General features: G+C 41.8%; 1 protein-coding gene across 2 annotated transcripts in view; it reads right to left on the reverse strand.

The window, feature by feature from the left end:
- Positions 1–14,655: 14,655 nt before the first annotated feature.
- CASD1 (CAS1 domain containing 1) overlaps positions 14,656–25,240 on the reverse strand; it is a 59,729-nt gene continuing 49,144 nt past the window's right edge. For both annotated transcript variants that reach the window (XM_065399108.1, XM_065399109.1), the window contains 6 exons: positions 22,657–22,736; positions 20,093–20,194; positions 18,665–18,805; positions 18,017–18,094; positions 16,955–17,047; positions 14,656–15,004 (listed from right to left, as the gene is read on the reverse strand). In XM_065399108.1, coding sequence (XP_065255180.1) covers positions 14,738–15,004; positions 16,955–17,047; positions 18,017–18,094; positions 18,665–18,805; positions 20,093–20,194; positions 22,657–22,736 — 761 coding nt within the window. In that variant the 3' untranslated portion in view covers positions 14,656–14,737. The remainder of the gene's footprint in view (positions 15,005–16,954; positions 17,048–18,016; positions 18,095–18,664; positions 18,806–20,092; positions 20,195–22,656; positions 22,737–25,240) is intronic.

Raw genomic sequence — 25,240 nt, forward strand, 5'->3', positions numbered from 1 at the left:
TATTTTTACCATAGAATTATAAAATAAATCAATTGGAATATAAATATTGTACTTACTGACTTCACTAGTGCTTTTAATGTAGCCTGTTGTAAAAAACTAGGCAGATATCTAGATCGGAGTTCTCAATCTTTTTCTTTCTGAGGCCCCTCCCCCCCCCACATGATATAAAAACTCCACGGCCCACCTGTGCCACAACAACTGGTTTTCTGCATATAAAACCCAGGGCCAAAGTTAGCAGGTAGCAAGTTAAGTTGCTCAGGCTTTGGCTTCAGACCCAAGAGACAGGGCTCAGGGCCCTGGGCTTCAGCCCAATGCGGGGGGGGGGGGCCCTTCGGCTTTCTGCCCTGGGCCCCAACTAGTCTAACGCTGGCCCTACTTGGAGGACCCCCTGAAACCTGCCTGGACCCCTGGTTGAGAACCACTGATCTAGATGAGTTGCTATACCCACGGGAAGAACTCTGCGTATCCTTAGGGGTACATATGCCCCTGATTGAGAACCACTGCTCTAAAGAACAAGATGACCAAATGCCACATCCACAAGCATCAATAATATTTCAACTACTAATACCGGGAAAGAAATGATTAAGAATCATGTGATGAAGCAGAGAATCTGCCTGCCAGCACACCAGGGATTAAAGAGAACCTTTGTGCCCAGCTAGCCCTGCCCCGGTATACCTGCAGCCAATTCCAGGCCTGGAGCGGGGAGAAAAGGAAAGAACCTGGCTCAGTTTGGGGCTGACTGGTGAAGAGGTAGGAGCCAGCCAACCAAGGCAGCCACCTGGGTGTAAGCACTGTCTCTCCAGCCAAGGGAAACTGCAGTGGAGACCTAGGAGCCTCTGGCACCTGAGGTAACTGAGCGAAGCCCAGAGACATTGTGGGACTCGGCCTCACTAACTTGCAGCTGCCCCACCCGAAGGAGCCTGGGATCGCAGCAGGGCACAGTCCAACATCCACAAGTGGCGCTATGGGAGGCGAGCCACCCAGTGAACCGGACTAGAGGGGCCATGCCCCAAACTGAAGAGACACTGGAAGTAGCCCAGGACAGTGGATTTAGACTCCATTTAGACTCCAGGCCGCCCGGCCTTCCAAGCCCTGTTACAAGTGATTTTACATATTTCCTCAGCTGAGGCTTCCCCTCATTCTGCCTCAGAAATATCCAGAACATGAGTTGACAGACTAGCTTTGACATTCATGGATAGAGGCTAAAAAGTACAATTCAATGGTTTTTATCGCTCTATAAAATAGTTCAGGAAAAGGAGCTGGGTAATAATAAATTAAGGTTGCTTATTTTAACCAGAGTTCTTCAAGATGACGGTATATTCACGCTTAGGGGTATTGCGCTGCCTGCTGGTGCCAAACAATAGAACCTTCTCCAAGCAGCGCCCTCCTAATCCTCCCCTCAGCGTTTCCAGACATTCAGAAGATGAGGCTATATAAGGGGGTGCTGCACTCTCTACTGCTTTGGTTCCTTCCAATGCTAACCCAGAGAGATCATAATAGGACTTTGAGAGAGAGGGTAAGGTGGGTGGGAAGTGGGAATATGCAGAGCCATTTTGAAGAACAACTCCAGTTACAATAACCAATCTTATTCGGTTCTTCAAGTGGCTCTGCATATTTCCACTTATAGCTAGTTTGACAAGCTGTGCTGAAAACCCAGGAGGTGGGAACAGAGTCCTAATTAAATAACGATTGAAGCACCGCTCTGCCAAATGTGGCATCCACTCGTGAAGCTAGATCCAGAGTATAACATTTAGTGAATGTGAGCTCTCGCTTCCAAGTAGCAGCTTTGCACATTTTCCTAATAGGAACACATTTAAGGCAAGTGAAAGATGCTGCTACAGTACTAGTAGAATGACACCATAAAACAGAACACACAGGAATTTCTGTTTTGTTTAAACCACCTGGAAATAATCTGAGCAGACACGCCCACTGACCCCTATTTTTCTTAGCATAAGAAACAATCCACATGACCTCCTAAAACTTTGAGTTCTATTTAAATAATATATAAGAACCCTTTTAGCAGCTAAAGCATGTAACACAGACTCCCCTTTTTAGCATGAGGTTTCGGGGGGGGGGAACCCTAGTAAATCCAAGAAACAAATCTAGACCGTTTTAAATAGAAACACTTTTTAGTAGACGGTTTTCTATTAGTCAGCAGTATATTCTGTACCAATAAGGAACATGAGTGTTTAAGACTAGTCAAAGTCCAATAGCCCAAGCAGTAAGCTGAAGAGACTGATGACCTGGATAAAGAATGCTTCTTTGTTGCTGTGACAAGAGATTTGGAGACAGAGGAAGATGCATGTAAAAACCATTTGATAGCTGAAGCAGGTCCATATATTTCTGCTATCTCAGCCCAACTGGGGTAATCAATATCATTTTTGCCTTGTCCTAACTAATCTTTTAAATCACTTTCTGAATTAATGGAAAAGGGGAGGAAGCATACATACAGTCCCTTCCCCAGTGCAAAAGCAAGGTATCTGAGATGGACTGACTGTCCTTGCCCGCTCTTGAAGAGAAGAGACGCTTTTTGTTGAACCTTACAGCAAACAGGTCTACACTGGGCTGACCCCAACTGGAGAGATCTTGTGCTACTTGATCCTTCAGGGACCACTTGTGCATCTGAGAACAGTCCCTACTGAGACAATCTGTGAGCATGTTGCTCTCCCCTGCCAAATGCTGGGCCACTGGATAGATCTCATGAAGAATGCACCAGTTCCATAATCTTACGGTTTTGGCACATACATGAAAAGAACGAGGACCCCCGTGTTTGTTCACATAATACATAGTTGTTGTATTGTCCATTGCTACCTGAACAACCTTCCCTTTTGTATGAGGAAGTAAAGATCTGAGGGCCAAATGAATGGCTTAATTCCAAACATTTACATGCAAGCTCTTTTCTTGAAAAGCCCAATGACCCCAGAGTGTAAACCAACTTAAATGGGCTCCCCATCCACTATTGGCTGCACCTGGCATTATTGTGAGCAATGGTGAGGGGGGATTGAAGAGGATGCCTCTGAGAACATTTGATCTGTCTGTCCACTGCTGTAGTGAATTTAGAACATCTTGTGGCATGGTGACAAATGTTTGAAGACTATCCTGATTGGGTGTTTAGACTTGAGACATCCAATGCTGCATCAGTCTCATTCTGAGACAAGCAAAGGGAGGAGTTATGTAAGTGATAACTGCCATCAAATCCATGAAACCCAGGAAGACGTTCATTTTCTAGAATTGGCAGGTCTGAATGGGCAAAACACTTGCTCAATTTTTAGAAACCTGTTCTCCGGAAGAAAAGCTTTCCGTGCTACTGAGTCCAATATAGAACCTATACAATTTTTTTGAGTTTATTTCATTTTTTTTTATATTGAGAAGCAGACCCAGATCCAAAAAGAGGGAGATTGTAAACATGATCTGAAGTAACAGATCCTTGAGTTCAGCAGCTTTTAGCAACCAATTGTCCAAATATGGGTAAGCAAAAATACCCTGTTTTCTTAGATGTGCTGTTATCACAGAAAGGCACTTTGAAAAGATTCTTGGTGCTGTGGACAGCCCAAATGGGAGCACCTTGTACTGGAAATGGCATCCCCTCCACCATTAAATGCAGATATTTTCTATGACTGTGTCGGACAGAGATATGAAAATAAGTATCCTTTAAATAGAGAGTGGAGAACTAATCCATAACTGTAAGCGAGGGAGTTATGGAGACCAGAGTTAATATACGTTCGGACGTTCCAGTTTTGTATCTGTTCAATTTTCTTAAATCTAAAACATCTTTGTTCCTGTACCAGGAAGTATGTTGAATAGAACACCTGACCCCACAGAAGTTTTGGTACCTCCTTGACAGCTCCTGTCTGGAGCAGCTTGTGTTCTTCTGTATGTAGAATAACCTCATGGAGAAGGTTCCCTGAAAAGAGAAGGGGAATTGAACTGAATAGTATAGCCTCTCTCTACTATTTCTAGTACCCATAAGTCCAATGTAATCAGCCTCCATCTATTGATGAATTGCCTGTCCCGAAATAAAAGGATGGATGAATTCTTGCTGATTGATCCACAACTCTCGATCCTCACATCAAATTTGAGGCCTGGTGTTCATGGAAGATGAAGAAGGAGAGCAGATCTGTTCAACTTATATCTGGATCTGAAAGACCTCTTTTTATGCTGAGTCTGGAATGAAGATGGAGGTTGCTGTTGCAGTTGCTGATGTCTCTGATTTGAGGAAAAAATAAGCAGATGACTGAGGGTAATATTGCCTCCGATATCAAAAAGGAGTAGAAGATTTCTTTCTGATCCAGGGATAACAATATAGCGAAGGAGTAATGGATCTAGTTTCCTTTGATACATTGTTGGAAAAATTAGTCTTATTGTTGAAAAGACTTTCCCTTCAATGGGGAGATCTTCCACCTTGATTCTAGTGTCCACAGCCAGAGAAGAGGAAAGAAGCCAAGCATGCTTCCTCAAGGTAACTGAAAATACCAATGCTCTGGGGGAAGAGTCTGAAGCGTCAAACAATGTTGAGGACATGCTTTGCAACACTTCATTCTGTCAAAATAGCATTAACCAGCCTTCTTTTATCATCTGGCAAATCTTGGACAAAGAAATCAAACTTTTGCCACGGGTGGAATTGGTAAATGGACCTTTATTGCCTAGTAATTAGCCACTCTAATTCCCAGAGAAGAAGGTAAGAACTTTTCTCCCAAGTGTATCATTTTCCATCCCTCTCTCTCAGCAGGAGTGGAGTGAGGTTGGCCAGACCTAAACCTGTTACTGGCAGTAGCCACAATCAACAAATTTGGCAGAGGATGTGTCAAAAAGAAATAAAATCCCTCATGGGGAATCTGTTGCAGTTTGCTTTCTTGGAAATAAGCTGACAGGAAGCAGAAGTTCATCAAACAGTCTCAACATGCTGCAAAATATGTCTAGGATAGGGAGCAACATCCTATTTGTGGAGGTAGCCCCAATAATGTCAAATACTGGATGGGAGGCTTCCCTTCACAGCTAACTTAGATAAGTTCAATGTGGCTTCCATGCAGTCTACACGATCATGGATGTGACCCCAGGTGCCTGGTTTAGCCCACCCTGAAAATGCCAATGTCAGGGCAGGCTGCAAAAAGGAGAGCAGATTCCCCCAAAACTGGTGGTTAACACAGTTAGGTTCACCAACCAGTCATAAATTGTGCTCCTGATCCCCTGCAATGGTTATCAAGGGGGGGGGGGGAAAGTTATTATCCACACAGCCCCCTTTATTGCATTCCAGTCTCTGGCTCCCAATCAAATAGGTCCAGTAAAGTGAGAAGTTACTTAAAACTCTATTCACTATACAAAATGTTCTTCTGATCCCCAAAGGGCCAGCCACATTACCAGATCAATACTAGTTTGGATCTTAGCCAAAATACCATGCTGCCAGTGAATCCTTTAGTTTGTAAAACTAAGGTTTTATTATAAAAGAAAAAGAGTTGTTATATGGTCAAAGCAATCAGATACATACATATATATCATACATACATATCAGATTCTTAGCAGCATTGGTGAGTTTGCTGGCTTGTAAAGTCCCTCTGGAAAGCTTGGATGGGTCTATCAGTCCTTTGTTCAAAGTTTCAGGTTTATAGAGAAGTTATTCCAGAGATGAGAAGCAGGATTGAAGACAAAATGGAGGTGATGCAACTGCCTTTTTATATCTTTTTCCATGTGGCTTTTACATCCTTTGTCCCAAACACACGCTCACAGCACATGGGCATGGAAAGTACTTAGAGTCCCCGGTCCATAGGCATATCCCTACATGTCCTGGTGATTCATAGGCATAGCTCCTGGCTTCTTTCAATGGGTTAATTGTACAGCTGATTACCCTTGATGGGCCACCAAGCAGACTGGATAGTGCTGATGCCAATCTGTCTGGGGGTGTCACCCAGATACATAGCACAAGTTTGAGATATTAATATACCACACATATTTATAACTCATGATACAAAAATGATACATAAATATAAACAAGCTCAGCATATTTAGCAAATCATACCCTTTCCACTGATACCTTACATGGCATATCTGGTATAAGATTCATTGCAATTTTGTAATATTGGTATTGATAATATTATAAATGGTCACCCATATTCCATAAAGCATCACAATGGAATTACAAAGCAACCCCAGAAGGAGAGGAAGCAGAAGCTACACTCACATGCTCATTAGGTGACAAATCAAGATCAAAGTCAGTATCCATTTGTTCCTGCTCAAAAAGAGGATCTATCTCCTCATCCTCTTTTTCAGAAATCATTTAGCAGGCAGAATTGTCTGGATGCAGAGAAACTGGATACAGGGACGTTGAACCACAAGATCCTTATGAATTGAAAGGAGGTGTTTCCTCCAATAAGGAGGATGATCCAAAAACTTCTGTGGTGGAACCCAACAGGGTCTTGAAGACCAGTTTTGCCAGTCTTTCCAATAGCTGGGATCCAGAAACATACCCAAAGGAGGAGGAGCAAAAGGATAAAGAGGCATTACCTGGGATCCAAAGGAGTATCCAATCTTGAAACTGCCGTGGACCACAAGGGAGACAGCAACAGAACCATAGGGTGAAGAGAGAGTAATGGTGAGAAATATCTGCCTGGAGATACCATACGGGAATCTTAGCAGCAGATTGCAGAATTAAAGAAGATGGTCTTCCTCATTGCTAACTTCCTATCAGTCGGATCAGAGGAATGGTCATACGCAGGAAGGTGCACATCAGACACCTCTGTTAGCATCCTTTTCAGATCCAACGATGGTCCCAGAATAGGAGAGGAGGACAGAACCAGTGCCACAGGCCTGGAGAGTTTCAGAGAAATACTCAGCTCCACAACTCTGGACTTCGAAGTGGAACACAACTGATTTGGATTTCAAAGTCAGAACCGTAGAGGCTATGTCAGAATTGGATAGATCTGATAAGTCTGACATATGGGATCTGGCACTGCTAACAGTTGCAGTCTTCTCCTTCAGCTACTTCTTTTCAGAACTGAAATGGCTTTAGGTTCCTTAACAGGCAGCTGGCCCTTTTCTACCAACTGTGCCCCAAAGTCTTGACAGCTTTAACTGAAGGATCAGGAGCCATCATTAACAAAGATCCTGATGACTTGGAACCCTTAGACAACTTAGCCTTGCTGGAGGAAGCCATCAGCGCTGAAATAAGCCTCTTGGTCTTCGAATCTGATGACCCTCTGGAATCAGATGGTCTAGCAGCAAGAGCTTCTTTAAGCAGAAGCACCTGTAGTCTGGTCTGCCTGTCCATGCATGCTCTGGGTGTGAAAGTCCAACAAACAGAACTCCTAGGAGGATGCCTTCTCCCAGGCACGTAAGGCATCTAATATGTTCATCTGATGCTGGAAGACAGGTGGGCATGAAGCACATCTCTGGAGAGAGCCTGGAGTCTGCTTCAGCACCCAGATAAAAATTTACTGTGCTGTTGTACTCACCTCACTCCTCTATGGCTGTGAGACATGGATGCTGTACTGATGCCACATCCAACAGCTGCAGAGCTTCCACCTTCACTGCTTAAGATCCATTTGCAACATTAACTGGCAGGACCGGATCTCCAACACTGAAGTCTTTGAAGCACCAAATCCCTGGCATCAAGAGCATGCTCATCAGGGCTCAACTTCACTAGGGCAGACACGTGGTCCACATGGAGATTTCCTGTATATGGAAAGTGCTGCTCTACAGCCAACTCAGCACAGGAACCCACTCAGTGTTGACCCATCCTCAGATATAAAGACACTATGAAGGCCAATCTCAAAGCATGCAAACATGCAGACATTAAAATCTGAGAACTCGTTACACTTGACAGACCCACACAGAGAGATCTGTGCTATGAGTCTCTATCCGCTTTTGAGAAGTGGCATGTGAGGTCTCTGCAGAAGAGAGCACATCATAAGGCCAACACCTCAAACCATCTATGTTGTCTTATTGTTGTTGGCCTGTTGAAAGATTATGTTGGTAATAGTGAGATTGAACTTGGCCCACTGGGAAAGAAGTAGTTGGCTGTTGGAGTTTGACTGTCCAATGCTGTGATGGCCTAGCACCCTGCTCCATGTGTCAGAGTCGGCTCTCACACGAGCATTAAAGTCTCCAAGGACAATAAGTTTGTCCTGGTATGGCACCTGTTTAATGGCCTTGCTAAGGTCTTCATAAAAAGCTTCCTTGACCTCATCTGTACGAGTCACTGTCAGCACATAGGCAATGATAATGGTGGCGTACTGGTCTCTAGACAAGTTTAGGAGGAGCAGTATAAGTTGGTGTAATGGTCCCTTGCTCTCCCGTGGGGAGGGAGGCCACTCAGTCCGATCCTGTCTGGCCAGGACCAGAGTCTGCAGGACAGCCAAGAGCCCACAATAGTGCTGAGCGACCAATAGTCACAGTCAGGCTTTAGCCTGGGTTTGGGCGGCTCAAGCTGTCAGCCCTTAAACAGAGTCTATAACTGAGCTGGGGGCTGGGCTTGAGGAGGGTCCGGCAGCCAGCAAAGCAAACAGTCTATAAGGGAGCTGGTAAGGGAGACTCCTTCAGGGCTAGAGCTTCCCTGCACAGTGTAGGGAGTCAGCCACCCCAGGGTGGAGTGGCAGGGGGACATGGGCCCACCCTACTCCACTGCTTCCCAGTCCAGGATTGGCTGCCCCTGCATTGGCGGGAATCCAGCCACAACACGCCGACTGAACCACACCTGGCTCTGCAGCCGGCTGCTCCGTGGCTGCCCCTGGGCCACTTCCTGCCTCCACGGGGTTTGGTACCTGTGGCCTCCAGGCTTCTTCCGGCTCCTCGGGGTATACAGCAGCAGGCACTCTGGGACAGTCCTTGTCGGCATCTGGGGATCGGGAACAGCCAGACGTAGGTTCCCCTCTGGGACACTGCAGAACAGGCGGACTGTCCTTCTCCTCCGCAGGCTCTGCCCCAACTGTGCTGCAGGGCCTGCCTGTTATACTTCCAGCCATGCCCCAGTACTTCTGGTGAGGGGGGTGGGGCAATCTAGGCTCTGCCCTCCAAGGGGAGTGTAATGGTCCCTCGCTCTCCTGCTCGGAGGGAGGCCACTCAGCCTCACTACAGTCGATCATTGACTCCCTTGGAGAGCGAGTCAAGCTTGTGGGCAATGTCAGACTGTATGGTGAAACCTACTCTTGACTGTTTTGGCTTGTCCTTGTCATTCCAGTAGTAGGTGTAGCCTGCTCCCATGTCCTCAGGGTGGGATTCATCAGCAAGTCTGATTTCAATGCGGGAATGATGTATTATATCTCTTCAGTGTTTTGGCAATAGAGGCTATTCTTTGTTCTGGTCTTTGGTCATTATCAAAAAGAGTTCTGACATTCCATGACCCAAATGTCAATCTGTGAATCTTTATTTTATTTTGACTGCTAAGTTGGGTGACCAGGCAGGAGCAGTAGCCAGATAGATATCGAAAGGGTAGGTTGTGTTTAAGGTTCCTTTTCAGTCCCCTTTTCCCTGGACTGGGGAGAACAGCGCTGTGCCTAAAAAGGCCTGCTTCTGTCACCTCAGGAGGATATGAGCTCCAAGCGCTGTATCGGCTGTTCTGCAGAGAACAAACTTTGCCCTAAGGCCGCCTATGTGTAGAGTTGTGACTTAGGACAGCCAGTGGCATCCTCTGCCTGTCCCAGTCACCACTTCCTTATCGCCCCAGGACTCTGGTAATTTGATTGGGTTGAATGAGTTAAATGAGTTGATGGCTGAACAATGTATTCCTTTTCCAATAATATGGAGGACTGTCAATGGACTTCTAGCTGCACCGGGGCTTCTATGACAAATTTTCAATACATAAAGTGTCATCACAACTGTTATATGGCACAGATTTAATGGCTCGAAATTTCTAATTTCCAATTCGGTATGAAACTAAATTGAAATATATTAATAGATCTTGTGAAATTAGTCTGTTTTGTTTCTATACTGAAAGTTGCTTTTTTCTACTGATTGTTGAATATTATCAGTTCAACTGAAATAAAAAAATACATTTAGATATAGGAACCAGAAAGCACTAATTATACATAATAGCACTGGGAAATGTAAGTGAATTCCCAAGATTATTACATATCTGTTGTCAGTTGAAGATCATAAATGACAAGTCTATAACAAATGAACTTTATATAGTCTGAAAAGGTTCTGATGATGTTAATGGTTTGGTATCAGCACACCTCTTTACTGTCCTTTTTGTAAAAAGCATCATTCATTTTAGTTTATCCCATCTCACGTGAACCCGATATTTCATTATTTACATATTACAGATGGATTAGAAATATGGACTCACAAAACTGTAGCTAAATAAAAATAATTATATATATATATATATATATATATATATATATATATATATATATATATATAAATTGAACACCACATTGGGGATAGTTAAAAGTGTTAGCATGTAAATTCACAGCCCTATTTTGACCATATGATTAAGATCCAAGAGGGAAGAACTGAAACTCCATTGTATCATTACAATAAGGTTGAAGTGCAGCAACTTAAATGAACAGAGGGTTTTAAGAGTTTTCTTTTTTAGATATATGAAACAACAGTTTCTGCAATAAATACAGCAGGTAAATACTTAATTTACTTACAGGATTTTGGTTACTGTTTTTATTGGGTCATGATGCCTACATAGATTCCAGTGCTATGGTAATTGCTATGGCCAACAACGGATCTCAAAGAAGGTAATGATGCCTGATGTCATAGGTTCAAGAAACTGAGCTGATCCTGCTGGGGTTTTTTCTTTGAGTGGAAGAGATGCCCTGGTCGATATTGCAATTAACTGATATAGTTACCTTCCCATTCTAATACTATTAGTTTCAGGAGTTGCTTGACTCTGCCATCCTGATATGAAGACTATTCCTTTATGCTTTCATTCTGCATTTCATCCCAGTTTTTAGCTTCTAAACTACCACACACTTGGAAGAGAAATGCTGGGAACTGAGATAGGGGCCTGCATCCCCTGTGTGTTGTGGATCCAGGCTCTGCTGGTTTCTTTTGTACAGCCATAGAAGAAGGTTTTGGGGGTGGGCCTAGTGGATTTACACCAATTCATCAGTTAGGCCTAAAGTTGCCAGGTGTCCAGTTTTCGACTGGAACACCCGGTCAAAAAGGCACCCTTGCAGCTCCAGTCAGCACCACTGATTAGGATGTTAAAAGTCCTGTTGGCAGCGCAGGCAGCTCTATGTTTTTTGCCGCCCCAAGCAAGGCAGTCAGGCGGCTTTCGTCGGCACGCCTGTGGGCGGTCCGCTGGCCACGCGGATTCGGCGGCATGCCTGCGGGACGTCCGCCGGTGCCGTGCCTTCAGTGTCCCTGCCGCCGAAGCCGCGGGACCGGCGGACCTCCCGCAGGCATGCCGTCGAAGGCAGCCTGACGGCTGGCCTCACAGCAACCGGCAGGCCGCCCTCCCGTGGCTTGCCGCCCCAGGCACGCGCTTGCTGCGCTGGTGCCGCCCCTACTCCCTAACCGGCTCTGCATGGCTCCCAGAAGCGGCTGGCATGTCCCACCAGCTCCTAAGCATAGGGGCAGCCACGGGGGCTCTGCGCGCTGCCCCTTCCCCGAGCGCCAGCTCCACAGCTCACATTGGCCGGAAACCATGACCAAAGGGAGCTGCGGGGGCGTGCCTGCAGGTGGAGGCAGCGCATGCTGCGCAGAGCCTCCTGGCCACACCTGTGTCTAGGAGCTGGACGGACATGCTGGTCGTCTCCTGGGAGCCGCCTAAGGTAAGCACCACCGAGCCTGCACCCCTCCCCACCTCCTGCATCCCAACCCCCTGCCCCAGCCTTGAGCCCCCTCCCCCACCCCGCACACCCTCCCACACCCCAGCCCCCTGCCCCAGCCCAGAGCTCCCTCCCGCACCTTGAACCCCGCACACCCAGTGCAGAGCCCGTACCACCTCCCACACCCCAACCCCCTGCTTCAGCTAGGGCCCCCTCCTGCCCCCCTCACCCCCTCTGCACCCCAACCCCCTGCCCCAGCCTGCTGAAAATGAGTGAGTGAGGGTGGTAGCGAGTAAGTGGCAGAGCGACAGGGGATGGAGTGAGTGGGGAGTGAGGCCTCAGAGAACGGCCGGGGCAAGGCAAGGGTGTTCGGTTTTCTACTATTAGAAAGTTGGCAACCCTAGCTAGGCCCCTGCACATGTGAGGGTTGCTGAATCCCTGAGGCTACAGAAGTGACAATGGAACAGCCACACTGTCACACTTTGGCTTGCTGTGGAGGATTCCTTCTCTCTCCACCCCCCCTTGTAACCATATGCACAGCCCTGTTACTTCTGCTGTTTGTGAGGGTGAACATTTCCCCTTAGCTGGGAATTAGCTGAATTAATAGTGGGTAGGGAATTACTTTGGAGGTGCCCTATAACCTGAACCTCTGACTTTGGCTAGGCATACTAATAAGTTACCACAATAAGAAAAATATAACAAAGAACCTAGGTTTAAACAATAAGAAAAATATAACAAAGAACCCCTGAGTAACTGATGCTCCTTAGAGAACAAAAATAAGCATCCACAGCACATTTATTTAATGTTTAAATTACTTCATATTTTCACAAAACCTTAAAAGAAAATATATTTCTCCCACATACAGTAATAGCAAACAAGTGCACTATTTCAAACATTAAAAATAATCTTTAACCAAATCTGTACAACAGATAAATAAAATTTTATCTACAATACTTAGTTTGTGAAGAAGAAAACCAAAAAATTCCCCCCCAAACTCACTTTTTCTTACTTCTAACAATGGCATAGATGTAGGTTGTACATCCTGTCCATAGCAACTATCTCTACAGTGCTCAGCTATACCATGACTTTCAATAAATCAGATGTACTGATCAGTGGCTAAGGATGACTTTCCAAACATTGGAAATAACGTCCAAAAGAAAACATAACTGAGAAAATGTTGAGTATCTTTCCTCAAGCTTGTTAATAAAACTAGTTGACATACCCAAGGTTGTTGAATTAATGCACTAAGAGTTTATTCTTGAAACCTGTATTATCTTTTATCTTGCTATCTTCCTCTCATTACTGGCTCCATCATTCTTACAGAAATTGTTTTCTTTACTGGAACAAAATTTTGCAGCTATTCTTTCACTGTCAGGAAAGTTTTCCTACAGACACAGGTGGCTTTGCAAGTTCGGACTCCACAGTTCAACTGAGATAACATCAGAAAATACATAGATATCAGACCACTTACTGTATAAATTAAGATTCATATAGTTTATCATTACATATAATTGCACATATGCTGAGAAAACAATGTCGTATTCATTCTTTGAATGCTAAACAGTAGCCACCAAAAGGAGGACAGAACGAAGATGCACATGAACCTCCAAGCATTACGTAAGCCAAACTCACAAAAAACTGTGAAGACTATTATGGTTCAACGGAACAAAGTATCACCGTAGTTCACTGAATTTGCAGAATTTAAAATTACAACCTATCAGTTCTAATTTGAAGTGGTATTTCTTTCAGTTCTATGCTGTATGCAAAAGAAGGTTACATGATAAAGAAAAAGCCTTTGATTCTGAGTCTGAATCACAGCAACAAAGGAAAGATACTGCTAAATGGGAATGGAAGAATTGGCTCTTCTGAACAATGAACCTCAACCTTATTTCATTGTTATTTTAAAAAGGGACCCATTGTCTACAGCTGGCCAGACTGCTAGTCAACCAATTTTTCCCATGCAGGCTTGCTTTCCATATCTTCAAGTCACACACGATCTGGGGGTTCTGAGGTTGTTGTGCCCCTGCTTATGCCCTTCTCTGTAATATCTGAATACAGTAGATGTATGACTGGAAAAGGGTGGGAATTTCCCCAACTTTTCAATGTTCAGCTGAAATATTGCTTATCATTGTTTTATCAGTGGGGCTGTATTAATACTGTGAACTACAGAGAGTTTGAAAGAGCAATAATTGGAAAATGCTGATGAAAAACCAAACATACTTGTAGAAAATTTAAAATAAAATTACTTATGCATTCTTAACAAATCCCACATATCCAGAACTGAAAAATATTTCTTGAAAACTGTCTTCAGGGGGAAAAAAAAAAAAAAAATACAAAACACCTATGAAGTACTGTGTAAACCTGGCTAGAATGTTACATGGAATCACTTTAAATTGAGGGGCTTTTGTTCAATGCATAAAGGGTTTCATATACTACATACTAGCTACACCCAAAACATTGATCTCTAAACAATGAGTTAACACTTAGTTTAGAAAAATGACCCTGATTACCAGTAAGATAACTTCATTTTGAAATTAGCAAAAAATGGCCATTAGCTAAAGATCATACATCAGGTCTGCTTTGTTGTTACAAAAAGTTTCTTGAGGAGAACAATTAAAGCGTCTCTCTTGTATACTGTAGTATGCTAGTAAATATCCGCGAGTTAGGTGTATCAAGGTAAAGTTAATTCAGTAATCTCCAAATTATGCTGCCAAGCCACCCATTTCTCTTCTTCATGTTACATTTAAACAGATATGTAAACAGAAATATATATCCAGTAGAAAAAAAGACTTGTTTTTCACATGCAATTCTGTACAGTGCATTCTTGTTTCTCAGGTTCCTTTGAGAAGGATATTTCCACACAAAATATGTACATTTCCATTATATACACATTCAATAGACTTCATTTAGATGTCCTGCTGCTGCTGCTGAGCACTGTACACGTTTTTTGTATCTCCAGTTAAATATTTTTCGTCAGGCAGACACAAAGTAAGCCTGAAGGAAGTTTTAAGGACTTCTTGAAGTTAATGCCTTGATTGATCTTGAATTGCTGCCAAAAAGAGGAGTCCAGAAAAAAACCCAGCTATACATAGCAGCCTTCTAAGCAGAGTCGTATTATCTTTAGGAACAACCATCTGTGCTAGATCATTAGTGATCTGAGAAATTTCATGTGCCACACACACAAATATAAAAGTGCTGACAATTATGTTGAGCATTGGATTTCCAGGAATGAGCACCAAGATCCCCTTTGTATCTGCTGCTAGCCAGATGTGGTATTGGCAGATGAACAGCTAGAAGGAAAAGAGATTCAGTTTACAAATTTATATATAAATAAGAGTATAATCATTACTACTACATTAGCTGATACAGGGCTTACTCCTGTTAAAGGGGTAAACAGTGAGGTGGCAAAGTTTGCAGATGATACAAAATTACTTAAGATAGGTAAGGCCAAAGCAGACTGCGAAAAGCTACAAAGCAATCTCACAAAACTGAGTGACCGGGCAAGACAATGGCAGATGAAATTCAGTGTTGATAAATGCAAAGTACTGCACACTGGAAAACATCATCCCAACTGTACATACAAAATGATGGAATCTAAATTAGCTATTACCACTCAACAAAGAGATCTTGAGTCACTGTGGATAGTTCTCTGAAAACATCTGCTCAATGTGCAATGGCCGTAAAAAAGCTAACCAAATGTTCGGTACCATTAAGAAAGAGATAGAAAGTAAGATAGCCAATATCACAATGCCACTATATAAATCCCTGGAACACCCACACCTTGAATACTGCATGCAGTTCTGGCTGGAAAAAGTACAGAGAAGGGCAACAAAAATGATTAAGGGTATGAAACAGCTTCCATATGAGGAGAGATTAAGAAGACTGGGACTGTTCATCTTAGAAAAGAGATAACTAAGGGAAGATATGATAGAGGGCTATAAAATCATGAATGGTTTGGAGAAAGTGAATAAATAAGTGTTTTACCCCTTCACAACACAAGAACCAGGGGTCATCCAATTAAATTAATTGGCAGCAGATTTAAAACCTATGAAGTACTTCTTACAGTCAACCTGTAGAACTTGTTGCCACAGAATGCTGTGAAGGCCAAAAGTATAACTGAGCTAAAAAAAGGATTAGATAAGTCCATGGAGGATAGGTCCAGGGATGGCTATTAGCCAAGATAATCAGGGATGTAATCACATGCTTTGGATATTGCTAAGCCTCTGACTGTCAAAAGCTGGGACTGGATGACAGGGGATGGATCACTCAACCATCCTGTTCTGTTCATTCCCTCTGAAGCATCTGGCACTGGCCACTGTCGGAAGACAGGATAGTGGGCTAGATGGACCATTGGTCTGACCCGGGAAGGCCATTCTTACATTCTTATGAGTATCAACTAAATATAAGGTGGGACAGATTATTAAGCATAAGGGGTTAAAACATGATGTAAGAAACCACTCAAAATGAAGTAGGCAATTAACACCTCTGCAGTCATAGGACACAGGATGGTTAGTAGGTTACAAATTGTTGGGAACTTAAATTCGTAATTAAGGGCACGTCTTCACTGGCAACGTTAAAGTGCTGCCACGAGTCCGTGGCATAGTGCTGAGAGAGAGCTCTCCCAGGGCTCTAAAAAAACCACTCCACGAGGGGCATTTCTCCTAGTGCTGGTGCACTGTCTATACTGCCATGTTACAGTGCTGAAACTTGCAGTGCTCAGGGAGGTGGTTTTTCACACCCTTGAGCGAGAAAGTTGCAGCGCTGTAAAGTGCCAGTGTAGACAAGCCCGAAAAATCAGTCTCAGAGACACTGGTTTATGGCTCATTACAACAATTTGTAACCTACAACCCTCCTTTGACCTATGACTGAAGAGGTATTGACTGCCCACTTCATTGTAAGTGGTTTCTTGCAACATGTTAAATGCTTACATTTAACAATGTGTCCCTAGTATTTAGCTGTGATACTCTGGTTACCTTTGCCAGACCTGAAGAAGAGCTCTGTGAAGCTCAAAAATTTGTCTCTTCCACCAACAGAAGCCAATCCACTAAGAGATATTACCTCATCCATCTTGTCTCTCTCAATGAAGAATATAAACAGCCACAGTTGGATATTTTTGGTTCACTTGCTTTGATATGTTTTTACTATTTATCAGTTACACTACAGTGTACATTATAAACCCACCATTTATAGATTCCTAAAATGAAACACCCTATTATTGCATTTGTGATCACTCTACTTACCTCTAAAGAAATTCTGCCAAACCAGGCAAAAAATGAACTGTATACAGAACGGGCATATCCAGGAATGTTCCTGATGAGGATGAAAGCTAAAATCTAAAAAGAGATTATGCATTATAACTAAGTAGGAAAATTAATGTAATCAGATATTTTTGCTATATATGTACATATTAAAAACTTAAAAAATACATACAGTATATACGTAATATAAGCATGTGCACAAATGTTTGCAGGATCAGAGCTACACTATATGCAGTAGAACCTCAGAGTACGAACACCTCAGGAATGGAGGTTGTTTGAACCCTGAACAAAATGTTATGATTGTTCTTTCAAAAGTTTAGAACTGAACATTGACTTAATACAGCTTTGAAACTTTACTATGCAGAAGAAAAATGCTGCTTCCCCCCCCCCTTTTTTTTAGTAGTTTACATTTAACACAGTACTGTACTATATTTGCTTCTTTTTTTTTTGTCTCTGCTGCTACCTGATTGCATACTTCTGGTTCCAAATGAAGTGTGGGGTTGACTGGTCAGTTTGTAACTCTGAGATTCTACTGTATATGAATTAGTATTCAGGTACGGTGTACGGCCATGAATGCGTATTTTAATTTTTATATATAAAGATATCTATATTTATTTTACACAAGGATATATATGTAGTGCGTACATATATACACATACACACACAAATATACCCTTGTGTAAAATAAATATATAGATAGCTTTATATATAAAAATTAAAATACATATTCCTATATATATTATATCAGTATATTAGTATGTATATAAATTGTACACACATACTGATATAGCTATACTCTTACATTTATACACAGAATAGAATGAAAATGTGGTGTCACAATATGTAAATAAAATGCTAAATTTTAAACTTTATATTATACAGGTCAAAGAAAAATAACCAGCAATGCAACAAGCCCTTTTTCACATTCATACATGAAAATAATGTTCATCAACTGATGTTAAGTGCTAAGACATCAGAGACAGACTATATTATTTTTTTTAATAGAATATAGATTCTGTCACTAAGGAAAAGGAGCATAATTACCTGCACCACAGAAACAGAAGGATGCAGTTCATTGCACTCAGTTTTGTTTTTACAGCTACTAGCCCAGATAGAGTAGGTCTACAAGATATAAATATACATATCAGTCTGTTTGATGACTGTGCTTAAGAGATTTTAAAATGGATAAAACATTTTAAAATATGTTAAAACAGCAGCAGTGTGGTGTAGGGAGGGAGGAGTAGATTCTTTACACTTTCTAGTTAGTTATGCATTTCTTAAACACTGTTTTGCAGCTGATGAATGCAATAATCATTTGTACTCGAAAATACAAAAAAACCCCTCACTGCTGACAATTTTGTTAATCACACTTAGACATTAGGTCATTTCTTGATTGTTTATACAAGTCATCTACCACTCTATTCTTACTAAGATCATCCAAGATAATCAACTGGAGAAACTGTAATATTTAAATCTACAATAGACTAAAAAAAAAAAAAAAAAGGAGTCCAGTGAAGGTTTAAGATGGGTAGTAGCTATTTATAAAATATAACTGAAATAAACTTCTGCAACCCAAGATCATCTCTTATGAAATGTCCACTCATTGCTACACAGGAACTTCTCCAGAAAGCTGACCATCCTCAGGATGACTGTTTTAAATTTACAAAATTTCAATTCATATTGTGGACTTACCAAAAAGCAAACTACAGAAATAAATAGTAAAACATTTGAAATTTTGTTGGAGAAGAGAGGCTCTCCTTTCCCTTCCGAAAGCACCTGACGTTTTTGTAATGCCAGATAAATAAAAGCGAACATCATCCCATGAAAGACTACCTGCAAAAGAAAAACAGGGTAACTACTCACTCGTGGCATTTAATGAACACAGGTAAAAACACCAAGGTAACAGGGTTGTTAAGATATTTGGTCTAGGATGTTACTCCAGACTCCTCCATTAACATCAGGCTATGGTTCAGAGCACTGCTGCCGCCGCCTGTTTTACATTTTTTGGTGTTCTGGCACTTTAGCACCTCCCCAGAATGCAATGTATGCTTCACAAACTGCAACACTTGTGAGATTTGGAGTTTTGTTAAGTACACAGCTCTCCCTGGGGCATACAAAAAATTTAGGCAGTTATTAAAATTGGCAGCAGGGGGAGAAGGTGTGCCACTGATTGGTCCCAGACCACCCACTCTGTGGAGTGGAAAGAAGAATTTGAAGACTGCTGCCCCCAACCACAGCAGGCATGACAATGCCTTCCAGAAGAGGTCAGAGGAAAAATACGCTCTGGTCTCACATCCTCCCACTACCCAAACATCATACAGGAGAGAACAGGCAGAAATTTCTCTCTCTGCCAGCACACCACACTGTGGGGGAAGAAGAATGCCTTCTCGAAAAGCTATTTTAAAACATAGTATTTAAAATATATTTATAAACAATAAGATAAAAATAGCATCTCTATATAAAAGGTGAAATAAATTCTATATCAAGACCTTCTGATTTTAGCAGCACAGAATATTCAAAAAGAACACTCCCATGGAAATGGCAACAAAGTCTGATGAAGTGGGTATTCACCCACGAAAGCTTATGCTCCAAAACATTTGTTAGTCTATAAGGTGCCACAGGACTCTGTTGCTTTTTACAGATCTAGACTAACACGGCTACCCCTCTGATACTTGACCCCATGGAAATATCATTAATTTATAAATTATGTTGTTTATATAATTAAAGTTTCTTTGGAGGTTCCTTTGGGTTTTTAAAAAAAGATTTACCATTTACAATTTCAATTTCCTGCAGAATTTAGCCTTGAAGTGCCAACCAAAGAAGTCAGTTGTCTCCCAGCTAAATTTAAGTCTGGGACAAGACAGAATATGCAGAGCTCTGATTATGGACACTTTATAGGCTCAGGATATAAACAAGTCAGCTTCCATCTTTTCTGCATGGCTTTGACAAATACTTGAAGTAAAAGAGGATGCTCCCTGGCCCTACAACAAACCATTGCCTGGAACTTCAAATTTATTTTTTCCATGGGAAGAGGGAGAAGTAGATTCTAAAAGTTAAAATATGTTCAGGAATACTTCTTAAAACACAAGACCACAATTAATTTATGAAAGGATTACATACATAGCGGTCTAACTTCCACCTAAACCACCATTCATAGACATTTCCATTCAGCTCAAAACATGTGGACAATGGCCAAAGAGAAAAAATCTTCTCAAATACACCCTGCAAAATACAAACATGGCAAGAATGTTAACATTGACTTCAACCCCATTTAATAAATTTAATTCATTTCATTATATTTTAATACCATCGTACCAGTACTAAATCAGTTTAATTGGCCTAACCTAAAAATAAAGTCAACAGGACTTGTGCACACACTGCCCTCTCAAGATAAGGCCCAGAATACTTATGTCAGTTAATGTTGGTTTAATAGTTCAATTTTCACATCAATTAATTTTAAAGCAGCTAGGATATTTGTCTACACTGCCTGTGTCATGTTCTACCAGATACAGGCCTGAGCCTGAAACAAATTCCTTCCTTAAAAAAACAACAACCCTGAAATGAGTGCAGATAAATTTTTGAATGGCAAAACACTACAGATGTACAGTTAAGCTGCAGCATGCTTCCCATTCCCTACATTTAATTTAAACACTGAATATTCTCAGATATGGAAGAAGTAAAAATGTGTTGTTTGTTTCAAATTATCTAACTGAATGAACCTATTTTAATAAAAGTGTTAGATATACACATCTAATACTCACTAGACAATATCTCCAAGTTGCTGCCTGACCCCCACTCCCTTAAACACAAATTGGAAACACACACCTTGTTATTCTGTGGGCCTCTGACTGTATCATGATATACTGTACAGTATTTCCTAATCCTCCCTCCCTATCTGTAGTCAGTACAGTTCTCAGCAGCCAGATGGAATGAATTCATGGTCTCCTTCTTACAGATCATTGTTCATACCCCTCCATGAATTAGCTCGCAGAAAGTGTTCCTCTAATTGTAGGGAAGAAGGCGGCCAGTCTACCATTCCTCCAGGAGATTAAAATCTTTACTAATGACTAGAAGTGGTTGAAAAGGAACAGAATTACCTGAAACTATTCCTGAATTTGTTTTATTTTTCTGATCAACTTCAAGGGTAGTTGAAGTTTTCTGAAAATTCCAAGTTTCAACTAAAAAATGTGTTAAACATTTTCCCCACATTTTTCAATCAGCTGTACCGGTGAATAATCTTTTCAATCATTCTGAGGAGCTGGAGTTTTAACATTATTCCAACGTTATTGGGCCCTATTATAAATGTGTCCAAAGTATGACATATTGTGTTACATTGCAAGCTCTTTGGAGAAGAGACTGTAATTTTGTTCTGTGTTTCCATAGAACCTAGCTCAGTGGGATCCTGGTCCATGACTTAGGTGCTCTGTTAATACAAATAAATAATAATTTGAGTATTTCTGCAGATAGATGTTATTCTCTATGCACCATGATAGAAGTGCTCTGAAAGGCATCTGACATTTCCCTCTAATTTCCCATTGATAAAAACATCTACAATTTTTCCTCTCACTACTCGATTTTGCACTGGGGGCTTAAATGGAGACAATAATTTATGTGTTGGGAGACGTAAATGAAAGCTTTACAGAAAACTTCAGTACCAATACTAATGCGAGTTGGTGTTTTTTTGTTTTTGTTTACTTAGTAAGGGGCAAATTCTGCCCTTCATTCTGTACCCTGTACATGATATAGTATGTGGTAAGTCATGCATTTGGCATGAAATTCACAACGATACAGAAGATCTACACAAAACCTATGCACTACTCATGTGCCACTTAAATCTTCAACAATAGATCTTAAGTGGTACATAAACCTTGTCCTGGAAATCTGCGTAGGCATGAATTTCAGCCATGAGCAACTGACATCCTCCAAAGAGTGCAGACCTTCCTGTTTCCAAAGTTTTCAATAGACAAACGGCAGCCAAAATTAGGCCCTCCAGGTAGGATCAAAGGGGCTGGGGGAAAATCCTAACAGAAGTTATATACGTTGGTGTCAATTTTCCAATGACTTCTGTGCCACATTTGCTTGGTTTCTATGTCAAAGTGAGATCTGTCTTTTTAAATTTAGATTTTTCTCTATTTTCAATCATAGGAAATGTAGTGAAGAAAAATGAAATCTTTCTAACTCCTGGTACTTCAGCTCAACCTGGCATCTGAAAGAAACTGTTCTTTGATTTGTATATCGCTCATAACTGACAAAATTTCTGCCCTCAGGATTTAGCTGACAATTTTGTTGAGATGCATGAGAAAAGAGAATGCAGCTTGCTCTGCAACTATACTGGCCATAAGCGCTAACAGCACAACCTTCCCCTCACCCCCAATAAATTAGCCAGACAGGCCCTGAAAGATAAATATAAAGCTGATCTCTCAATTTACATAACATTGTAGGAAAGAACAATGAATTTTAAAAGTGTTGTGAGAAACAAACAAAATGTAGGATACTGAAAATTCCAGCCTCCCAGATAAAATCAGATATGAAAAGGAGGCATTTAAATATTCAATTTTTTCCCCCATATTCCCCTATATAGTAACAGAAAACTGGTCATAATGTTCTATTCAGAGTGGCTTTCCAAACTGAATACACAGGCTACTATTAATTCTCTAAGGATACAATAAATATAATTTACAAACCTGAGAATTTGCTAGAAAATATATACACATAAGTAAGGAAATTAGTTTCAGCAGTAAGCCAAAGTGCCAGAAGCAGTTCCCTGTGGGAGAATTGAAAAATCAATGAGTATCTGGCTGTTATTTTTCAAAACAAAAACAAATGATACATTTAATAAGAAGTCAGTAGCTGTGTCACACAGATATTCTTTATAATTTAATATGTATATTGTCCAGGTATTAGCCAGTCACAATCTGCCATTATCCAAACATTTTAATTTGGTGATTTTGCTTTCTTTCATATAAAGTAAAATCCACACCACAAACAGTCACAATCATAAATTCACACATTATTCTATCCTCAGATGCACAAGTACAACCCCTTCTGGCTTGAATGAAACTGATGTGCACATATCCAAGAGCACAATTTAACCCTACAAAAGCAAACAATGCTTTAAAGACTCAGTTTTGCCAGACACTCAGCATGGGAATTTTTAATTTTAGTTACACATGAAAAATCTAAGAGCAGTTACGTAAAATGAGTGTATATTTAAACTGTGAGTCAGGAGTGAGGTACTATGAGGCACATCTAATTTTGCTCCTTATAAGCTGAACTGGTCAGTTGAGGAGCTGTATCTTGCCAAGGCTAGCCAAAAGGAACAGCTCCCTCAGGCTGCTGGCAGACACTGTTTTGATCCCACAACTCAGCTGTGCAGCGGAGAATGGCTCTCACTCCTGATTCAAAGATTGGAAGCGGCAACAGGCACAGAGCTGAAGGAAAGTGGTCAGTGAAAGGAGCTTTCAGGAAGTAGTGCTGTGAGGTCCACAGTGGGACTTCTGTTGCACAGTGCACATGAGGAAGGAGGAGCTGTTGTAAGAGAAATATCAGGGTGTTACATATAACCTCATGAGCTGGTTGTCAGTGCTTTAAAATTAACAGTAAATATTCTGGACATCGTGTCAAAGTACAGGCCAATTACCAGTTCTGAAGTATGTATTCCAGATACACGTTTAAAGTGCTTCACTATCAAAAATGTAATCTACACAATTGGAATATTACACCATTAATACATCAGGGAAGAAGTTACTCACCTTGTGCAGTAACTATGCTTCTTCGAGATGTGTCCCCCCTATGGGTGCTCCACTGTAGGTATATGTGTGTCCCTGCGCTTCTGATCAGAAATCTTTGGTAGCAGTGTCCGTTTGGCCTGCACGTGCTCTCTCTCCTCGTGCTCTACTTCGAGGCTAATTAATGCTGCGCAGGCCAACCACCCTCAGTTCCTTCTCTACCGCAGAGTCCCTATCAAGAACTCCGAAGTAGAGGAGAGGAGGGTGGGTTCCGGAGCACCAAAAGTGGGACACATCTTGAAGAACCATCGTTACTGCACAAGGTGAGTAACTACTTCTTCTTCTTCTTCTTCTTCTTCAAGTAGTGTCCCTATGGGTGCTCCACTGTAGGTGACTCCCGAGCAGTATCCCTAATGGGAGGTTCGGGCTTTGAAGTTGAGTCTGTTAGGGATAATACTGCTGCGCTGAAGCTAGCATCAGAAGCAGAGTCCCCAATAATCATACAGTATTCTGCGAAGGTATGTACAGACGCCCAGGTGGCTGCTCTGCAGATTTCTGAGATAGGGACATTCTTGAAGAAAGCAACAGAAGAAGAAACGGACCTCATGTTGTGTGTGAGAATTCCAGATGGAGACACTATGTTGCGAACATGATAGCAGAGCTTCATATAGTTCGAGACTCACTTAGAGAGCCTTTGGGGTGATATTGCTGTGCCTTTAGACCTTTCCGCAATGGAAAGGAAGAGCTTGGGAGATTTCCTAAAAGTCTTCATCCTGTCCAGGTAGAAGGCCAGAACTCTCCTAACATCTAGCATGTGGACTATGGCCTCTCTGTTATAACAGTGAGGCTTAGGATAAGACGTTGGGAGATTAATTGGTTCACGTGAAAAAAAGGAGGAATAACCTTTGAGTGTGGTCTGAGAATAATCTTGTTGTGAAAGAATTCTGTAAAGGGGGGTGCGTCATAAGAGCAGCTATTTCCCCTATTCTCCTAGCTGAAGTGATGGCCACGAGAAATGCGGTCTTCATTGACAGGTGTGTAAGTGAACAAGTGGCCATAGGTTCAAGGCTCTTTAAAACTAGATTTAGGTCCCATGTTGGAGTGCGGCATCTGGGCTGGGGAAAAAGGTTTATTATGCCCTTGAGGAATCTCTTTGTGGTTGGATGTGAGAAAACTCTTGTGGATGGAAAGTCACTATGGCTGCCAGGTGTACCTTGAGCAAACTGAGGGATAGCCTTGTTTTCTTAAGAGCCAGTATGTAATCTAACACCACAGGGAGAGTAGCATGTCAGGATAATTTGCCTGGAACCACAGCAAACCTGAAACCTGGACAACTTCTGCAGGTAAGTATGATGGGTAGCCGATTACCGACTGTGTAGTAACACTTTCTGTACCTCCTCAGATCAGGTGCTCTCTATGCGTTGGAACCAAGAAAGAGCCAAGCCTTGAACCGGAGTATCCGCAGGTTGGGATGGAGAGTGTCTCCTTTGTTCTGTGAGAGGAAGTAAGTAGTGGGTTGAAGAGAGATGGGTGGACGCAT

This window comes from Emys orbicularis, chromosome 2 (genome assembly GCF_028017835.1).
Source record: "Emys orbicularis isolate rEmyOrb1 chromosome 2, rEmyOrb1.hap1, whole genome shotgun sequence".
Lineage (NCBI taxonomy): Eukaryota > Metazoa > Chordata > Testudines > Emydidae > Emys > Emys orbicularis.